Source organism: Doryrhamphus excisus, linkage group LG16 (genome assembly GCF_037039965.1).
Source record: "Doryrhamphus excisus strain RoL-2023G ecotype Guam linkage group LG16, RoL_Dexc_Guam_v1.1, whole genome shotgun sequence".
In the NCBI taxonomy this organism is placed as follows: domain Eukaryota; kingdom Metazoa; phylum Chordata; class Actinopteri; order Syngnathiformes; family Syngnathidae; genus Doryrhamphus; species Doryrhamphus excisus.
In genome coordinates, this window is record NC_136372.1 from 13,519,497 (window position 1) to 13,540,744 (window position 21,248).

General features: G+C 44.1%; 2 protein-coding genes across 3 annotated transcripts in view; one reads left to right on the forward strand and one right to left on the reverse strand.

Moving 5' to 3' along the window:
• The window catches only part of glis2b (GLIS family zinc finger 2b), a 36,585-nt gene extending 26,026 nt beyond the window's left edge, over positions 1-10,559 (reverse strand). The window contains exon 1 of the mRNA XM_058048782.2: positions 10,537-10,559. The gene's annotated coding sequence lies outside the window, so the exon portion shown is untranslated. The remainder of the gene's footprint in view (positions 1-10,536) is intronic.
• A 1-nt stretch (position 10,560) lies between these two features.
• Positions 10,561-21,004, forward strand: tfap4 (transcription factor AP-4 (activating enhancer binding protein 4)). 2 transcript variants are annotated; one of them, XM_058048791.2, is made up of 7 exons: positions 10,561-11,306; positions 16,944-17,109; positions 17,198-17,296; positions 17,364-17,534; positions 17,715-17,846; positions 19,073-19,240; positions 19,407-21,004. In XM_058048791.2, exons 1-7 carry the CDS (start codon positions 10,975-10,977, stop codon positions 19,530-19,532), a joined length of 1,194 nt encoding a protein of 397 aa, XP_057904774.2. In that variant the 5' UTR covers positions 10,561-10,974; the 3' UTR covers positions 19,533-21,004. The 2 variants fall into 2 exon arrangements, with proteins under 2 accessions (XP_057904774.2, XP_057904776.2); XM_058048793.2 differs by lacking the exon at positions 10,561-11,306 and adding an exon at positions 13,177-13,651.
• Positions 21,005-21,248: the final 244 nt, after the last annotated feature.

A 21,248-nucleotide genomic window follows, 5' to 3' on the forward strand; every position in this document is an offset into this window, starting at 1 on the left:
ATATATATGCTAAAACCTTATATAACAAAACTGGGGGGGGGGCTCATGGAAAGTGGGAGCTGAAACTGCAAGGGAGGGACGAAGTTGAGAGCGAGGAGGGGATGGAGAAAGCAGGGGGGGGTTGTCGTCTAACAGGACTGGATATGCCCAGACAGCGAGCCAGACCCAAGCCCAGACTTGAGTGCTTTATTTGACTCAATACAACACCTCACCCTTGGAACAAAAAAAAAACAAAAACTCCCAATTCCTCACCCAGAAGACTCCTCCCTTTTTATCTCCTAAACAAGCAAACTTGGCTCCATCATGGAGAAGCATGCAAATAATGGTTATCTGTATGTTGCATTCATGATGGAAACTTCAACTTTCTCCTTCATGTCTTGGTCTGCATATTGTCTACACAGAAGGAGCCTGAAAGGAGCGTGAGGAGGCGAGGGTGGGGTAGTTGGGAGTGTTTATTTTGGAAATGCAGGCCCGCAGCCGTGGAACTGACCCCTAAACATCACCGTGGTAGATCCTCTTTGGAAAAAATGTTCTCCTTTTTATTCTAAAAAGGCCCAACGAGGGCAGCCCTGCAGCCCACCCGCGGGGACTTGGGAACGGTCTGCTCCGGGAGGAAACGGCGAGGCCGTGAGGTGATTAGTGGTTACAGTTTAACTGGAAAGAAAAATGCTCATTGGGTAGCAAATCGGAATAGTCTCCTGGACATGTTAGCGTGAGTCAGGCTTGGCTATTCTTAATGTATACGCTGCACCGCTGTCACGCCCGCTGCTGCACACGGGGAAATGATTAGCACTCGACGAGTGGAGAGGCTGTGGACTTTCGATGATAAGACGGAGCAGAGGCTCATTTGTAGTTTAAGTTGAGCTTAATAAAGCCGGATGTGCTCATTCCGTCCTCACTGATTACCTCCAACAAGACGTCTACGCATGCAATTCTCATCCTTGCACAAAATGCAATATTAGGAAGTACATTAGGAAATACAAACATGGATTTGAACACTAGACTCCTCACTCGGGTTCCCTAGCCAACACATTTACTGTGACACTGCTATTTATTTACAGTATGTCTAATATGTCTTATTTTTTCCGATTATATCGACTATATTGGGTAATACAAAAGTAAGGCTGACTATAGGGGTGTTATGTCATGTTTGTAGGGCTCTAATAATACTTACAAAACATATTTAGAAGAACATAAGCAGTTTATTCGTGCCATAACTACAAAAATATTCCGACTTATAACCAATTAACCGCCATCAATGAAGGATTGCTTCGTTAAAAAAGCCATAGCATTTCAGTATGTGGAATCAAACTATGGAATGGATTGAGTAAGGAACTCAAACAATGCACAACGATGAGCCAATTCAAGAAACAATACAAGCAGTTGATGTTTGCTAAATACAAGGATGAAGAGTTTTGAACCAGTCATGATGTGCTATATATATTACTATATTGACACTTACTGTCAATAAAAAAAAAAATAATAGAAATTTTATTTTTATTGATAGTAACTGTCAATATAGTAATAGAAGACTATAGGGGTGCTATCTCGTGTCTTAAAATAAAATAAAAAATAATAAAAAATAAATAAAAATAAAATTAATACAATTAAAATGAATACAATTAAAGTAAATACAATTAAAATAAATAAATAAAATTAAAATTAAGAAACTAAAAAACTAAAATTTTAAATTTAAAAAAAAAAAAACTTAAACTATATTAGGAAGGCAGGAAGTGCACAAATGTAACAGTTACTGATTGTAAAAGTACCAGATGGAGGGGTAGGATTTAATAAGCTTTGCTTCTTCCTACTCCTTTTGGACATGTGGAACTGTGAACTGATTATGTGATGCATTCAATTGTAATCTGATGCATGTTCAAATGAAATATTACCATTACCATTACTGTCATGCAAATCCAATCAACCCCTTCCAGACACCCAAAAAATATATATTAAAAAAAAAGACTGCAAGGGTTGAATGGGTCGGCCTTTCAGGTTGACTATAATCCTGCTATGTACCGACCCCTGCTGTGATATTACTTTTAATGGTGGATGGATTTTCCAGTAGCCATAACTCCAGTTTGATGTAGTAAGAAGTCTTATTTGTAAAGTGTGTACTCGGGCACACTTGACACCTTAAATTGGGTTGTTCAAGTCAGTGCGAGTACTCCGATATGCACTCAAGAGTAGAACACTTCAACCACTTTGCATAATAGAAAGACTTGAAGTAATCCCAAAGTTGCAGTAATACATAGTTGTTGTAAAGCAGCATGAGTGCCGCCCCCTAAGACGCTAGCGTTCTTCTACACAGGTGTAAGAATGAGGTGAGAGCGCCTCTGGTTGGTTCCATCAGATGTGGTTAGCGTTTACTAGCCTGGCGTAAGTAGGAGAGCACTGTGGGTTCCCGGCCGTGCCTCAAAAGCATACCTCGCGGTTACGCTCTGACGCAGGAACATGTCGTTGCAGTGCACCTTTTCCACCATAAAGCCTGTCAAGGATATGATGTCACACACTTGCGGTGCGGGGGCTGAGATGTCAATAAGGAAAATTGGGGCTGGTGGATGTGAGAAGCACACGGACCGGGTTCGACGTTCCGGCTACATCTGGACACACATCCTGAGGAATGCCAGCGCCGGGGATGCACAGCAGGGATCCCTGTGGTGGCTGCCGGAGAGGCGGAGCCTTTGCCGTGTGTGTGTGTGTGTGTGTGTGTGTGTGTGTGTGTGTGCGGTGCATGGTAGATATAGCGCCACATCTGGATCCTGCTTTTTTTTTCCCGCCCCTCTCCCTCGCTCAAATGAATATCATGAATGACCCGGACCTGAACTGAACCTCAGCTGATTGGGTAAACACTTCACTGCGGCGTGTTAGCTTAAGAGCACCTGTGCTTGGAGTTTGGACAGACGATACTCATTTCAACCAAGCAGTGTTCCATTAGAAAAGGCCTGTTCGGGGCCCATAATTATCTGGCCCATATGAGGGAATTATGATGACGTATCGATAGACTCCATAACATGACAAATATCTATCTCTCCTCCAGACGCCCCCCTCTGGCACAAAAGGTTTTTTCCCTGTCAGCCTTATCAATCAACAAGGCCCATGTTTTTGACGAACATGCCATGGCCAAGATGGGCATGCCATTGCTGAGATTGAGTGGATAAAAAGGTTCTCCGCTCATTCCATGTGGAAGTGGTAAGTTTTTGACTACTTTATCATTCTTCCCCACTCGGTTTGAAACACATTCTTGTGTTTAGAATAAGTAAATCGCAGAGGCTAACTAGCTAACTCCTCTGTTCCCGCAGTGATCCTGTAGCCTGCCCACCTGATGTAAATAGGAATGTAAAAGTGACTATAGGGGTGTTATTCCATATCCAAAGGGCTCTAATCATGTTAAAACCTGTATTTAGAAAGTCATAAGAGGTTTTTAAAATGCCATAACTACAAAAATATTAAATGTATTAACATTGACATCCTTTTACAGACGATACGATTTCAACCAAGCAATGTTCCATTAGAAAGGGCCTGTTCTGGGCCCATAATTATCTGGCCCATATTACGGAATTATGATGACGTGCCGATAGATTCCATAACATGACAAATATCTATCTTTCCTCCAGACGCTCCCCTCTGGTAGGAGGCTGCGGTCCGTCAGGACCAAAACCTCACGTCACAAGAAGTTTTTTCCCCTGTCAGCCTTATCAACATACTTATCAACATACTTTTTTAGAATAATAATCAGATTGTACTTCCGGTATAACAAACAAAAACAGACTATGTATATAATTTATATTGTATATTTTGTTCTTTCATTTTTAATAGATGTGTCTGCACCTACTTCACCAAAACAAATTCCTAGTATGTGTTTGATCATACCTGGCAATAAACTATTTCTGATTGTGATAAAAAAAAAAAATTCTCCAATGAGCTGGAACTGTGCAGGTCAGCAAATCAAACACTACTTTTTTTCACAATTTCATTCATTTTCTACCGCTTTTCCTCATGAGGGTCGCAAGGGGTGCTGGAGCCTATCCCAGCTGTCTTTTGGGCGAGAGGCGATGTACACCCTGGACTGGTGGCCAGCCAATCACAGGGCACATATAGACAAACAACCATTCACACTCACATTCATACCTATGGAGAATTTGGAGTCGCTAATTAACCTAGCATGTTTTTGGAATGTGGGAGGAAACCGGAGTACCCGGGGAAACCCACTCATGCACAGGGAGAACATGCAAACTCCACACAGAGATGCCTGAGGGTGGAATCGAACTCAGGTCTCCTAGGTGTGGCCTGCGTGCTAACCACTCGTTCACGGTGCAGCCATGTTTGCATATAACATCAAAACATAATTTGATTAATTGAGATCTATCAGTCTGGAAAAGCTTTAGGACTCCAGCAAACCACAGTGAGAGCCATTATCCACAAATGTCAGGAGTTCTGAATCGGTCCACTATTGTCTTGACAAAGACATTCATACCTATGGACAATTTGGAGTCGTTAATTAACCTAGCATGTTTTTGGAATGTGGGAGGAAACCGGAGTACCCGGAAAAAAACCCACGCATGCACGGGGAGAACATGCAAACTCCACACAGAGATGGCTGAGGGTGGAATTGAACCCTAGTCTCCTAGCTGTGAGGTTTGCACGCTAACCACTCAACCGCCGTGCCGCCTTCACAGTTTCACTTCACTTTAAACAGAAGACATTTCATGTGCTAGTCGTACCAAATGATCCACTATAAGCTGGAAAAACCTTACCAGCCACGTGCCGCATCGTTTGAAAAGTGCCCGAATACAGTGCGGCTTGCTGGGCCACACTAGGTGGCTCCCTCCACTCCACTCCATACACCTCCATAGCTACACACTGGCTGCTCGGAGCATGTAAACAAAAGTCACCAAAAGAAGATAGTAGTTCTGCACAGTGCACAAGTGTAAAGACTCCAGCTGACATTTGGAGATACATGCCTGTCTTTGGACAGGGACAATACCAGGGTCTGGCATTGGCAAGCAGGCTCATTTGGATCCCAAACGAAGCCCCCTGAGCGTGCCTCCACCTCCGCTGTGTCAGAACACTTTTTAATGATCTGAGGCCTTAGTTCCTCTGCCACACAGGGCTTGTTGGGTCCGCCTTGGCAGGGTCCTGGCTCTTTCCTCTGGCATGGTCGGTCTGGGACAATGGGCCTACGAGAGGCAGCCAATGGGAGGAGATCCTAAACTGCGTCCCCGTGTGCGCACAATGAGGCTCAGGGACAGGGAATTGCTTAATTGGAGGGAAATGGCTCTTTATCGAGGCCTCTCTGCCTTGTACTGCCTTGACACTTTGGCCGTGGTTACTGGGAGGTGTACTCAGCCCATACTCATGAAAACAGTAACTTTAAACTGTTTTCCTAGCTGTACACTGGCTACTCTAAAAGAGCGCAATATAATCCCACGTTAGGTGCTTCCAAACCCAACCATCTTCTGTGAATTTCTAAAAAGTAGGATGGAATATTTCATAGTTACAAAAGAAAACTTGTTTTTAACATTATTGGAGCCCTCTAGACATGATATAGCACCCCTATAGTCTTCTTTACACGCATATTACCAATATAATAGACATAATAAGACATTATATTCCCACGTTAGGTGCTTCCAAACCCAACCGTGGTCTGTGAATTTCTAAAAAGTAGGATGGAATATTTCATAGTTACAACAGAAACTTGTTTTTAACATTATTAGAGCCCTCTAGACATGAGATAGCACCCCTATAGACTTCTTTACACACATATTACCCAATATAATAGACATAATAAGACATTATATACACATGTTAGTATTGGGAGAACATTTCTTTCCGTGTATGAGTAGTCTGGCTGAGAGAAGGAATGTTTAGAGGCGTTCCGATGTAGAGTTTGGGGATGTCAGACTTTCATCTTCCACCAGACAAATATGTAGCAGTAACAAAATGAAATAACAACAAAGACTAGAGATTTTGACTCACAGGTACTCGTCATTTCGCTGATTCACGAACATTCCACAAAGATTCGAACCTCACTGACTCACAGGTAGTCAACATTGATAAAGACTTTGAGTCTCACTGTCGGACTCACAGGTAGTCGACATCAACAGAGACTTGCCTTTCACCGATTCATGGACACTCCACAAAGACTTGAGCCTCACTGACTCACGAGTTATCGACATCAACAAAGACTTGAGCCTCACCGACTCACAAGTTATCGACATCAGCAAAGACTCCAAAGACTGGAGCCTCACTGACTCACGATGATGGATGTCTACCAAGACTTGAGCCTCACCGACTCACGGGTTGTCGACGTCAACAAAGACTCGAGCCTCACTGACTCATGAGTTATCGACAAAGATTTGAGCCTCACCGACCCACAAGTTATCGACGTCAACAAAGACTCGATCCTCAGTGACTCACGAGTAATGGACGTCTACAAAGACTCGAGCCTCACTGACTCACAAGTTATCGACATCAACAAAGATTTGAGCCTCTCTAACTCACGACTTATCAACTTCAACTAAAACTTGAGCCTCACTGACTCACGAGTAATGGACCTCTACACAGACTTGAGCCTCACCGACTCACGTGTTATCGACATCAACAAAGACTCGAGCCTCACTGACTCACAAGTAATGGACGTCTACAAAGACTCGAGCCTCACTGACTCACAAGTTACTGACACCAACAAAGACTCCAGCCTCACTGACTCATGAGTTATCGACAAAGATTTGAGCCTCACAGACCCACGAGTTATTGACATCAACAAAGACTCGAGCCTCACTGACTCACGAGTAATGGACGTCTACAAAGACTCGAGCCTCACTGACTCACAAGTTATCGACATCAACAAAGATTTGAGCCTCTCTAACTCACGACTTATCAACTTCAACTAAAACTTGAGCCTCACTGACTCACGAGTAATGGACCTCTACACAGACTTGAGCCTCACCGACTCACGTGTTATCGACATCAACAAAGACTCGAGCCTCACTGACTCACAAGTAATGGACGTCTACAAAGACTCGAGCCTCACTGACTCACGAGTTATTGACACCAACAAAGACTCCAGCCTCACTGACTCACGAGTTATTGACATCGACAAAGACTTGAGCCTCACCGACTCACGAGTTATCAACATCAACAAAGACTCCAAAGACTCGATCCTCAGTGACTCACGAGTAATGGACGTCTACAAAGACTCGAGCCTCACTGACTCACAAGTTATTGACATCAACAAAGATTTGAGCCTCTCTAGCTCACGACTTATCAACTTCAACAAAAACTTGAGCCTCACTGACTCACGAGTAATGGACCTCTACACAGACTTGAGCCTCACCGACTCACGTGTTATCGACATCAACAAAGACTCGAGCCTCACTGACTCACAAGTAATGGACGTCTACAAAGACTCGAGCCTCACTGACTCACAAGTTACTGACACCAACAAAGACTCCAGCCTCACTGACTCATGAGTTATCGACAAAGATTTGAGCCTCACAGACCCACGAGTTATTGACATCAACAAAGACTCGAGCCTCACTGACTCACGAGTAATGGACGTCTACAAAGACTCGAGCCTCACTGACTCACAAGTTATCGACATCAACAAAGATTTGAGCCTCTCTAACTCACGACTTATCAACTTCAACTAAAACTTGAGCCTCACTGACTCACGAGTAATGGACCTCTACACAGACTTGAGCCTCACCGACTCACGTGTTATCGACATCAACAAAGACTCGAGCCTCACTGACTCACAAGTAATGGACGTCTACAAAGACTCGAGCCTCACTGACTCACAAGTTACTGACACCAACAAAGACTCCAGCCTCACTGACTCATGAGTTATCGACAAAGATTTGAGCCTCACAGACCCACGAGTTATTGACATCAACAAAGACTCGAGCCTCACTGACTCACGAGTAATGGACGTCTACAAAGACTCGAGCCTCACTGACTCACAAGTTATCGACATCAACAAAGATTTGAGCCTCTCTAACTCACGACTTATCAACTTCAACTAAAACTTGAGCCTCACTGACTCACGAGTAATGGACCTCTACACAGACTTGAGCCTCACCGACTCACGTGTTATCGACATCAACAAAGACTCGAGCCTCACTGACTCACAAGTAATGGACGTCTACAAAGACTCGAGCCTCACTGACTCACGAGTTATTGACACCAACAAAGACTCCAGCCTCACTGACTCACGAGTTATTGACATCGACAAAGACTTGAGCCTCACCGACTCACGAGTTATCAACATCAACAAAGACTCCAAAGACTCGATCCTCAGTGACTCACGAGTAATGGACGTCTACAAAGACTCGAGCCTCACTGACTCACAAGTTATTGACATCAACAAAGATTTGAGCCTCTCTAGCTCACGACTTATCAACTTCAACAAAAACTTGAGCCTCACTGACTCACGAGTAATGGACCTCTACACAGACTTGAGCCTCACGTGTTATCGACATCAACAAAGACTCGAGCCTCACTGACTCACAAGTAATGGACGTCTACAAAGACTCGAGCCTCACTGACTCACAAGTTATCGACATCAACAAAGATTTGAGCCTCTCTAACTCACGACTTATCAACTTCAACTAAAACTTGAGCCTCACTGACTCACGAGTAATGGACCTCTACACAGACTTGAGCCTCACCGACTCACGTGTTATCGACATCAACAAAGACTCGAGCCTCACTGACTCACAAGTAATGGACGTCTACAAAGACTCGAGCCTCACTGACTCACAAGTTACTGACACCAACAAAGACTCCAGCCTCACTGACTCATGAGTTATCGACAAAGATTTGAGCCTCACAGACCCACGAGTTATTGACATCAACAAAGACTCGAGCCTCACTGACTCACGAGTAATGGACGTCTACAAAGACTCGAGCCTCACTGACTCACAAGTTATCGACATCAACAAAGATTTGAGCCTCTCTAACTCACGACTTATCAACTTCAACTAAAACTTGAGCCTCACTGACTCACGAGTAATGGACCTCTACACAGACTTGAGCCTCACCGACTCACGTGTTATCGACATCAACAAAGACTCGAGCCTCACTGACTCACAAGTAATGGACGTCTACAAAGACTCGAGCCTCACTGACTCACGAGTTATTGACACCAACAAAGACTCCAGCCTCACTGACTCACGAGTTATTGACATCGACAAAGACTTGAGCCTCACCGACTCACGAGTTATCAACATCAACAAAGACTCCAAAGACTCGATCCTCAGTGACTCACGAGTAATGGACGTCTACAAAGACTCGAGCCTCACTGACTCACAAGTTATCGACATCAACAAAGATTTGAGCCTCTCTAGCTCACGACTTATCAACTTCAACAAAAACTTGAGCCTCACTGACTCACGAGTAATGGACCTCTACACAGACTTGAGCCTCACGTGTTATCGACATCAACAAAGACTCGAGCCTCACTGACTCACAAGTAATGGACGTCTACAAAGACTCGAGCCTCACTGACTCACGAGTTATTGACATCGACAAAGACTCCAAAGATTCAAGCCTCAGTGACTCACGAGTAATGAACGTCGACAAAGACTTGAGCCTCACCGACTCACAGGTTGTCAACACAAAAGACTTGAGCCTCACTGACTCACAAGGTTATCGACATCAAGAAAGACTGGTGCCTCACTGACTCACGAGTAATGGACGTCCACAAAGACTCGAGCCTCACGGACTCACAAGTTATCGACATCAACAAAGACTCGAGCCTCACGGACTCACAAGTTATCGACATCAACAAAGACTCGGGCCTCACTGACTCACGAGTTATTGACACCAACAAAGACTCCAGCCTCACTGACTCACGAGTAATGGACGTCTACAAAGACTCAAGCCTCACTGACTCAGAAGTTATCGACACCAACAAAGACTCGAGCCTCACTGACCCACGAGTTATCGACATCAACAAAGACTCGAGCCTCACTGACTCACAAGTAATGGACGTCTACAATGACTCGAGCCTCACTGACTCACGAGTTATCTACATCAACAAAGACTCCAGCCTCACTGACTCACAAGTAATGGACGTCTACAAAGACTCGAGCCTCAGTGACTCACAAGTTATCGACATCAACAAAGACTTTAGTCTCACTGACTCACGAGTTATCGACATCAACAAAGACTCGAGCCACACTGACTCGTGTAAATGTGAGTCCTGAAGGAAAATGAAATGAAAGACTTCATAGACTTTAAACCCCAAAGATGATGTAATCCTTATATTTACCATAATGCATTACCTGTCTACGAACATGTTATTATTTCCTGTTCAGGATGTTGACATTCCCAAAGGACTACATGTGTGGGCTACGGACAGTGGAGGGGTTTACATGTTGCACAAGAGATAGTAGTCTTGATCGAGGGTGTTGTGGGTGGTTGCTGAGTGCATGAGTGAGTGGGGGAGTCCAGGAGAAATAGGTCAGTGCCCCCGTTTGAACCCCTGTGCATACTTGCAGAGCAATGACACAAGATTGGGCGTGTTCTTACCTTTCAGTGGATGAGGATGATGAGGATGATGAGGAGGAGGCAAGGTGGATCCAAACTTGACGACAAAAAAAAACTAAAGTCCTACAAGCGAGGTCAGAGCCGAGCCGACTCCTCGTTAAACGTGTACCCCCAGTTCCCCTACTTTACCCCCTCAATTTCGGGCAGGAAATCCAGCTGACAAGTCTTCCTAGGTGTCAGGAGAGGCGGTCCCTTCCCACACCATTTTGCGTGTTTCTCCCAAGCAGTGACAACTTGACAGTCCTTGTTAGTCATGCACACCAAAGTCCCCAACACCTTAAAGGGGAAAAAGTGAGGCGCGTAAAGGCGCGCGGTGCTTCATGGCAACGCTGGTCAAGTGCTTCCTGCCCGCCGACGCCGCTGCTGCCTCTGCCGCTGCTGGTCGTGGTTCTCCTCCGAGGGGATTCAAGGGAAGTTAGGATGGCACGAAAATGGTGGCAGGGCGGGTACTTCTTCTTCGTCTTCTGTTTCGTCGTCGTCGTAGTCGGTGGAAGATGGTGTCTTAAGTCTTGTCTTAAGGAAGGAAGAGCTTTGTTCGGATGGCCGTCGTGCCCCCCCCCCTCCTCGCTGCCGTCTTTGCCCGTGTGCCGCCCTGCAAGCCAGCAGCCCCAGCCAGCCAGCCAGCCAGCCCAGGCAGCCCGTCAGGAGGAGCAGCCCAGCGGTGTCTGCCAGCTCAGCGCATGCTTACAAGCTCCGCCCATGGACGCCCCCCACCTCCTCTCATCCGCTCCTCCTTCAGCGACTCCTCTCTGGTAACTAACTCCTCATTTTATGCCTCTTGTATATCATCCAAATAAACACGATTTTTGATGTATACTTGCAATACATTCAATAGATTGTCAAATCAATATCTAACATGAAGCATTATTCTACTTAAATGCAGCATTTATGTAATTCTTACAATATTTAAGCCTTTCCAGCATCCACCACTAGAGGGCGCTACTCTTTACCATCACTGGCAAATTGCACTATTAGTGTATACCAAGATATTCTACTGGAAAATTGTACACAAGTGTGGTGCTGTTAAAAGGCTTTTTTAATATTTTACAAATATTTACCTTCTATTAAAATATTTAACTATTATTTAATTCTCTAAAATTACAACATTTTGGTAGAATATTGATTTTAATTGATCATTTATTTTTAGAATTATTAATTATAATTGCTTGAATAATATCTATATAGTTAATATATGAATTAATAAATAAGTTACAGAAAATTACATTGAATTAAAGAAAAAATTGCATGCAATTTAAGAGAACAACAAACAAATTCACAGAAGAAAAAATCTCAGTTCTACAACAAACTTTTAACAATCATATATGGATAAGAAACAAACAATACAATTGTGTTATGATTAGACAATATCGATTGTGGAAAAAGTTATGTTAAGAGAAACAAAAGTATTATGGGACTATAGTGATAATTATGGTACAAGAAGCAAGTCTAAATAGATGGAAATTTTAAAAAATAGCTGCTTCTTTAACAGAGTAAAATAAAAATATTAAGAGAAAAAAAATCACTTTAATGACTAGTAATAGTAATAGTATAGTAATATTAGTAATAGTAATATTATGAGGATAACAATATCTATCCATGCCTTTTCTATGCGGGTAATGCTGGAGCCTATCCCAGCTGTCTTCGGGCAAGAGGCGGGGTACACCCTGGACTGGTGGCCAGCCAATCACAGGGAACATATAGACAAACAACCATTCACACTCACATTCATACCTATGGACAATTTGGAACTGATCTCCTGACTGTGTGGCCAACATGCTAACCACTCAATCACCGTACAGCTGAGAACAATATCATACAGTTGAAATATTAAAGAAAAACATATTTAAGTCAATAATGTCTAAAAATTGTAATATTATTAATTATTCATTAATTAATTTTTACCGCTTATCCTCACAAGGGTAGCGGGCTGCTGGAGCATATCCCAGCCGTCTTTGGGCGAGAGGCGGGGTACACCCTGGACTGGTGGCCAGCCAATCACAGGGCACATATAGACAAACAACCATTCACACTCACATTCATACCTATGGACAATTTGGACCTGATCTCCTGACTGTGTGGCAACTGTGTGTGTACAGTTGAAATATTAAAGAAAAATATATTTAAGTTCATAATGTCTAAAAAAAATTTAATATTATTCATTTATTTTTAGGAATATACCGTTATTAAAAATACATCAGAATCAGAATCGCCTTTATTGTCATTGTATTGCATACAACGAAATTTGAGTGCAACTCCACGGTGCATTTTGTAGAAAGTAAAAATAAGAATAAGGAAAAGGATAAAAAAAATAAAACAAGGAATAACAACATAAATATAACAGTGGCAGTTGAAAAGTTCAAAATAAGTATAAATACATGTACCTAAAAAAATAGACATTTCTATCAACATTCATTTATCAAATCAACTTTTCCCTCCCTTTCTGCCAAAAATTATTTATTCCTGAAAAAATATAAATGTATTCTGTCATTATATATGATTTTATTTCTAATAGTGGTCGTGGAAATAGCGTGAAAAGCCTCGTGAGGAGCGTCGAGCTCGTGCGGCATATAGTCCTTTGTTTACATGCAGTGCCTGGTCTCTGCGGAAGGAGGCTGGAGGCTTTTGGTAGTGCAGTGTGACTCCGACCAGCTGTTTCCCGCCTTGAAAGCCACCCGATCAGCTGCGCACACACACACACACACACACACACACACACACACACAGAGGGCCATGCAGAGGGAGAAAGCAAGAAGGGGAGGGGCTGAGAAGGAGCGAGGTAGAGCGCCACACACAACGAGGGAACCCCATCAGCTGGAAGTGGAGTAACATTACAACTCGAACTACATTCCTCCTAAAAAACAGGGATTCTTCTCTTTCCGTCACCTTTGGTTGGCATTTGAACGCACCTTATCTGTGCTTATTCTATTATAAGCCATCAACTATTTCTGAAGAAAGGGGAGGACCGGGAGGAGGAGGGGGGTACCAAAACTGGAGAGTCAGCCGTGAGCATGGAGTATTTCATGGTACCAGCTCAGAAGGTGCCCTCTTTGCAACACTTCAGGAAGACGGAGAAAGAAGTCATCGGCGGGCTTTGTAGGTGTGTATTGTGTTTGCCTGTTATTTTTAATTATTATTATCATCATCTTATTACCGTAAGTCACACATGTGAGGTAACGCGTATTGCTTGAGGCGGTCTGTTATTGTGAGCACGACCCATCTGCGGGGCTTCAAAACAGCATGTCGGTTGCCGTATGCGAACTAAGAAACGTTTAAGGTTGATATTTGTGACGTTTGGCTGTGAAATGTTTGAATTTTGTGGCTAACAAACACAAACCACGTGGTTCCCTGCGCACACACACACACACACACGGCATGCTGCTGCTGCTCCTCCGCCGTGGAGCGCTCAGTAGCACTACTTATCCTCAAATCACCCCAAATGTGCTGCATTTTGTCCACGTATCGCCCACCGGAGGGGGTTTGACTTTTATTGGGGGGTGTTTAGCAGCGAATGGTACTAAGTTGTAGTCGGGAAGTGCGGCCATGCTTGTGGCTCCTCTCGCATGAACCAACGAGGGGGGTTTGGCGTCTCTTTTCCTGTTTATGACGCCGTCTTTGCGACGTTGAAAAAAAATGACTGGTTTGTCTGCCAAGCGAAGCGCCGACATACGCGGTGGGAGTTGTGGCGGTGTTTTCGGCGTTGACTTCTGCCGTCAAATCGAAACGCCTCCACTGCGTCTTTTCAGCGCTGCCATGCTGCCTGCCGCATTGTTGTAATGGCGGGGGGACGCCAAAAAGTGTGCCCGGAGCACGGTGACGGCGCTGGGAAAGGGGGTGGGGGGGCGTGGAAAGACGACATTGGCAGTGAAGATGTTTCGATTTTTCTCCCCCGGGAGAGCTCTTGAACAAGTTTGGCTGCGAATTCAAACATTTTTGGCTCAACAAGGGGCAGAAATGTTGGCGTTATAAGCGAGGGGGTGTGTATACGTCCGCTGCCTTGCTTGGAGAGGGAGGCGGAGGGATCTGGTGTTACTCAGTCCTCGCGCGAGGCAGCATGGGAAATCGAGTCCTACGGTTTCTACTGTCTATTGTAATATGGAAACGACACTTTCTTCTTAGCTACAACGTTAAAAATAATAAATTAATTTCAATTAATGTAATTTATAATCAAATTTAACCCAAATAATTGACTACTCATGACATTTTTATGTTATTGTTTGTTTGTTCAACATGCTCTGTACTTAAACCACTTTATTAGGTGGCAAATTGCTCCATGTGGTATTCTGGGTTGTGTAACACGCCAGAGTATCATTTAATAGTGTTTAATAATTTTTCATCAATCAATATATTTCACATTTATTAAAATACCCCCATTGGAAAAAAAACACATGTACTTTCTCATCTAATTTGAACATTTGCATGCTTTTGTTGGACGTGCATGGCGCGATGCTAACGTCTGTACACAAATGTTGCCAGTGTTTGCACTGAGGTGGCTGAGACGCTGCAGATAAGAGGCTCACCGCTGGAATACCCAGCCAGATACAGACGACACATGCTGCATGTGCAGCACATGGATGACACAGCAACGGATGACACTCCGCTATGCTCTGTGTCATTCAGTTTGGGTGCCAAACTGCATCACAAGCTCAAATCAATGAATTATTGCGCAACTGTTGCCAAACTTGGGGTGTCCCAAGTGTAGCCCATGTTGCAAAGATGTAATATCACAAGGAAAAAGTCATAATTTTCCAAGAATATGAGGAAAAAGAAAAAATACATTTAAAAAAGTTGTAATATAACAAATAAGGTAAACAAGGCGGCACGCCGGTCTAGTGGTTAGCGTGCAGACCTCACAGCTAGCAGACCAGGGTTCAATTCCACCCTCGGCTATCTCTGTGTGGAGTTTGCATGTTTTCTCCGTGCATGCGTGGGTTTTCTCCGGGTACTCCGGTTTCCTCCCACATTCCAAAAACATGCTAGGTTAATTGGTGACTCCAAATTGTCCATAGGTATGAATGTGAGTGTGAATGGTTGTTTGTCTATATGTGCCCTGTGATTGGCTGGCCACCAGTCCAGGGTGTACCCTGCCTCATGCCCAAAAACAGCTGGGATAGTTCCAGCACCCCCGCGACCCTCGTGAGGAAAAGCGGTAGAAAATGAATGAATGAATGAATAAGGCAAACAAAATAAAGTTGTGATTTTTTTTGGAAAATTACGCAAAAAGTTCTAATCCTGGAAGTCCAAATATTTTGGGAATTAAATTATCATTTTATAAAAAGAAAATTTGTCAAGATTGTTTTTGAGGAAATTTGAAATAATTGGACAATAATTGGACACTTATTACACAAAGCCCATTTTTAGCTTCTTAGCATATCTAAACAAAATATCAAAGTGACATTTTCAGTGTCTTTTTGGACACAGCTGACTTCTAAACGTAGCACATACTATGAAAAAACTATGAAAACTATGAACAAAAGTTCCACTTCCGACCTCAGAGGTCTGAAGGACCTGTTGAATAAATTTCACCTCCCTTTACGTGTTGGTTAATCCCAAATTATGAAGTGGAATAGGATCTATACACCAGTAGAAGGTTAACAAAGATGAATTGGAAAGATGTCAGTGGTTAGCGCGCAGACCTCACAGCGAGAAGACCTGAGTTCAATCCCACCCTCAGTCATCTCTGTGTGGAGTTTGCATGTTGTGCCCGTGTTTTCTATGCGTACTCCGCTTTCCTCCCACATTCCAAAAACATGCTAGGTTAATTAGCGACTCCAAATTGTCCATAGGTATGAATGGGAGTGTGAATGGTTGTTTGTCTATATGTGCCCTGTGATTGGCTGGCCACCAGTCCAGGGTGTACCCCGCCTCTTGCCTGAAGCACCCCCCCGCGACCCTCGTGAGGATAAGCGGTAGAAAATGAATGAATGAAAGAATAGAATCACAATTTTCAGAATTCCGGGCTAAATGTCTCTTCTCATGTCTTCCCGGAAGCTCCCAGCTTTTTATAGGGGTGTTCTCCAAAGGACTGCCGGAGTGCCAAGATGCCGGATCTGGAACATTCCTTGTGAGCCTGTGTGGCAGTAACCGCAGAGAGTTGTGTTTTTTCTGACGTCATACAATCATATTATGTATAAAATGAAATATAAAATATAAAAAAAGATTAAAAATATATATATAAAAAGAAATATAAAATTGAACATACACGCCACGTCTGTTGCCCGTATCAGACTGCTGATTTTGTGAATCTTCATCTTTACGCGTTTCTATACCTATTTAAATAAATGTTTATAAAATCGGATTTAGCTTCCACATGTCTAATCCAGAATACATGACAGTAGGTTCCAACGCCAGCACCTTTGACCTTTTGACTGATGTGTCCCTTTCTCCATCAGCCTGGCCAACATTCCGCTCACCCCAGAGACCGCCCGCGACCAAGAGCGGCGGATTCGCCGGGAGATCGCCAACAGCAACGAGCGGCGGCGCATGCAGAGCATCAATGCCGGCTTCCAGTCGCTGAAAACGCTCATCCCGCACAGCGATGGGGAGAAGCTCAGCAAGGTGGGGCCAACTCCACTCCCAACTTGACAGGAGTCGTTTTCAGCGTCTGCTGCCATGGCGTCCATACTCATTGTTGTTTTCTTCTCAGGCGGCCATCTTGCAACAAACGGCAGAGTACATTTTTGCTTTGGAGCAGGAGAAGACGCGGCTGCTGCAGCAAAACAATCAACTCAAGCGGATCATACAAGTAAACGGCGGAAGAAAAGCCCACTGCTAAGTATTTCCTCGAAGCTGATGACGTGTGCTTCTCACAGGAGTTGAGCGGCTCCTCCCCGAAGCGGCGGCGCGTGGAGGAGAAGGACGAAGGCATCGGCTCGCCTGACATCCTGGAGGAGGAGAAAACGGACGACCTGAGGAGGGAGATGATTGAGTTGAGGCAGCAGCTGGAGAAAGAGCGCTCCATTAGGATGATGCTGGAAGAGCAGGTGACGTATTGACATGATGTATACATTACTGTACTTATTATGTCTACCATATTGGGTAATAAGAGTGTAAAGGACACTGTAGGGGTGTTATTTCATATCTATAAAATGAATGCTACAATAGTTGTGCTGTATGTATCTATCAACATAAACCGCAGTGCTAATTGTTGACGTGCTCGCCAGATGCGCTCCATGGACGCTCAGTTTTACCCCGAGAAACTGAAGGCTCTGGCCCAGCAGGTCCAGGAGCAGCAGACCCAAACGCAGCAACATAAGCAGCTGGAAAGGGACCGCACACCTGCTCATAGCCCACAGGTACACACACACACACACACACACACACACGCTCAGCTGTGGCAAGCGCACGCTATCAAGTGAAAGCCAATAGCTAGATCCAAAATTCTGCTGCCATGCATCAAACATAAGAAAATAAAGACTTCACTTAGGGAAAATGACTCAGCAAGAACCCAGACCTAAATGGTGTGACCTGAAATGGGGTCACTGATATAGTACGTATTAGGAAGGCCACCTTTTTTATACATTTTTCATGTGTTTCATTCATTTCTACCGCTTTTTCCTCACGAGGGTCGCGGGGAGTGCTGGAGCCTATCCCAGCTGTCTTCGGGCGAGAGGCGGGGTACACCCTGGACTGGTGGCCAGCCAATCACAGGGCACATATAGACAAACAACCATTCACACTCACCTTCATACCTATGGACAATTTGGAGTCGCCAATTTAACCTAGCATGCATGTTGTTGGAATAATTTTACTTTATTTTAGTTTTATTGTGTGATTGTGATTCATTGTTGTACGATTCATTGTTGTACACCCCCCCCCACAAGTGCACATTCATTCATTTTCTACCGCTTTTCCTCACGAGGAAAAGCCTATCCCAGGGCACATATAGACAAACAACCATTCACACTCACATTCATACCTATGGACAATTTGGAGTCGCCAATTAACCTAGCATGTTTTTGGAATGTGCGAGGAATTGGAAACCGGAGTACCCGGAGAAAACCCACACATGCACGGGGAGAACATGCAAACTCCACACAGAGATGGCCGAGGGTGGAATTGAACCCTGGTCTCCTAGCTGTGAGCGCTAACCACTCCACCGCCGTGCCGCCCCTTCATGTGTTTCCCTCAACCATATTTAATTGGACTGTACTGAACACAGACTATTACTTTCTACAGAATACATATTTTGATTACATTTATTTATGCTTTTATTTCAGTCAAAACAAACAAATTAAATTTTTTAAATCAATTTTCATTTGTCAATGAAACATTAATACACATAATAATTACATATCCAAAGTACATTTTAGAGGAATATATTAAGGCAAGAAAATGAGACTACTGTAACTGCATGCATACAAATAATCCATACATTTAAATGAAATATGACCAATAAGTGCAATGAATATGACTAAAATATTGCTATTAGGTTTCAAATAAAAATGAAAACCAAGTCAGACATCTCCAACATTGGTCGTATTTTGCATATTTGAAAGTCATTTTTGACTGTCCCTTCCAGGTCTTCCCCCCGGGGACCCCTCCCGCCCCCACGCACCACACCACCGTCATCGTCCCCGCGCCCGCCCAACCCCCGCAGCCCCATCACGTCACGGTGGTCACCATGGGCCCGGCGTCTGTCATCAACACCGTTTCCACGTCCCGACAGAACCTGGACACCATCGTTCAAGTAAGACGGCAACGCATTGACAAAGAGGGAAAATGTGATTATAACCATAGAGGAACAGGAATATGAGCAATGCATTTGTGTATTCATCAATGACAAACCTGAACACCAGAGGGCGCCAGAACACCCCTCACTTCCTCCCTCCTCTTTCTGTGTTGGTATCTTCCAGGCGATCCAGCACATCGAGGGCACCCAAGGGAAAGGCTGCGAGGAGGAGCAGCGCCGGGCGGTCATCGTCTCCTCGGGACGCGTCCTCGCCGACAGCGACGAGCCCGGCGACCGCTCGCTGCCATGAGTCCACACGTTCGCCTACACCCGCAACACAAAAGACTTTTTAATAGGGCTGGTAGACACAGTGAAGCACTCCGTTTTTTTTTTTTGTTGTTGTTTTTTTTTTTTAAAGCAACTACATCCAAGTATAGTACCATGATACTCGTATCCATGCAGCTTATCTACACACTCGTTGGTCTTGTAGAAAGCCGACTAGAGCAGCTACACCACTGACTCATCCTAGAAATACTCCCATACTGGATGTTACTCGTCAAGCTATACATCTTTTTCCCCACAGGGGGGGGTGCTCAAGCAAAATGAGCGTGGCCACGCCCCTTTTACTTCCACACTGTGAGCCATCATTGCCGCTGTTTTCACGCTTCTTTCTCTCGTAGCGGAGAGAACGCTCTTAAAACCGTCGGTCTCGTGCTTGTGTTGTCGTTATTGCTGGGCTGGGTTCCCAGCACACACACACACACATCTGGACACAAAGGCTTGTTAATTAAGCTAATCAGTACCCCCCCCCCTACTCCCCGCCCCTTTTAGCATTTAGCTTAGTGGTGCAGCTGAGACTCTGGAAGTCTGCAGCGGCATCACAAGGCCTCCCAACAACAACGCCACAGCCGACACACACTATCGCGTTCGCTCAATCATTAAAACGTACATTTAATTATTCCCAAAATCCTGCTTCCTGGTGTTGCGTCACCACCAAGCTCGTGCACAAACATTCCACCTCAATCACAAACACTTGTATCATTCCCCCGCTGTAATATTTGCTGTAATAGCACAAACTCTTCCCTAGATGGCGCTTTAGAGAAATGCAGCATTTCCTTTATTTACATGAAAGCCCTTTAAAACAAATAATCAAGGAAAAGTGTACTTTTTGGGGGAATTTTGCTCGTCGTCTACACACGTCTTTGTCTTTCTGTGCCTTTTAAAGACAGGAAAAACAGCTAGCGTGAGGCTAGCTAACAATTAGGACAAATAAATACGCTCCAAAAACGGCAACTGTGTGCCATATTAGCCAATTAGCTAAATTACAGTCACATTGTTACTGTATGAGCTGACATCGGAGAACTACTTTAATGGCGTATTGTGGATGACGGGCACAATTCCAAACAAAGTGCACTTTTTTTTTCCTTCCAAGCCAACAACCAATCACTGGCCTCACGTACACTGAATGGGGGGCCTCGTTTGGAAAGATATATGAGGGAAAAAAATCATCTTTTTATTAATTTCCAAGCACTTATTTTTACTGGAGCCTGACACCTTCTTCAAGAACAGGCACCACTATTGAGGTTATGTCATAACTTCTCCATATACAATTCTTTCTCATCTTTGACACCCCCATTTTCATTGTACTGCACCCCCTCTCGCCTACCCTCTATCTTTTGTCATCAAAAGCTATTTTTTTGTATAAGAAATGTTTGGGGGGAAAAAGAGGCTTGTGCCTTTGTAAAGACAAGACTAATAAAGTTTGTACTTTGTTTTTTTTAATATGTGTGTATCGTCATGTTATCACACTTATTACATACACAATGAATAGACCCGCACCCCACCTTTTTTTTTCGTAAGAAATCGCCATCACTATCCCAGCCCGCCATCTTCTGGTGCGGCGTATTGTCTTGACCTAGCTATCGTCTTTGGCAGTCCTCCCCACTTCCTTCAAAACAAAAATGTCTGCCGCGTGGAACCTAACTGCTAACAGATGCAAGGAAAAGTACCCGGCGGCGGTAGAACG

What these genes read in the sequence shown, in the direction of transcription:
- tfap4 (XM_058048791.2), top strand. Translation starts at nt 10,975, where the DNA reads ATGGCACGAAAATGGTGGCAGGGCGGGTACTTCTTCTTCGTCTTCTGT. An exon ending in CCTTCAGCGACTCCTCTCTG is followed by an intron (nt 11,307 to 16,943) that starts GTAACTAACTCC and finishes TTTCTCCATCAG; the next exon opens with CCTGGCCAACATTCCGCTCA. An exon ending in ACCTGGACACCATCGTTCAA is followed by an intron (nt 19,241 to 19,406) that starts GTAAGACGGCAA and finishes GGTATCTTCCAG; the next exon opens with GCGATCCAGCACATCGAGGG.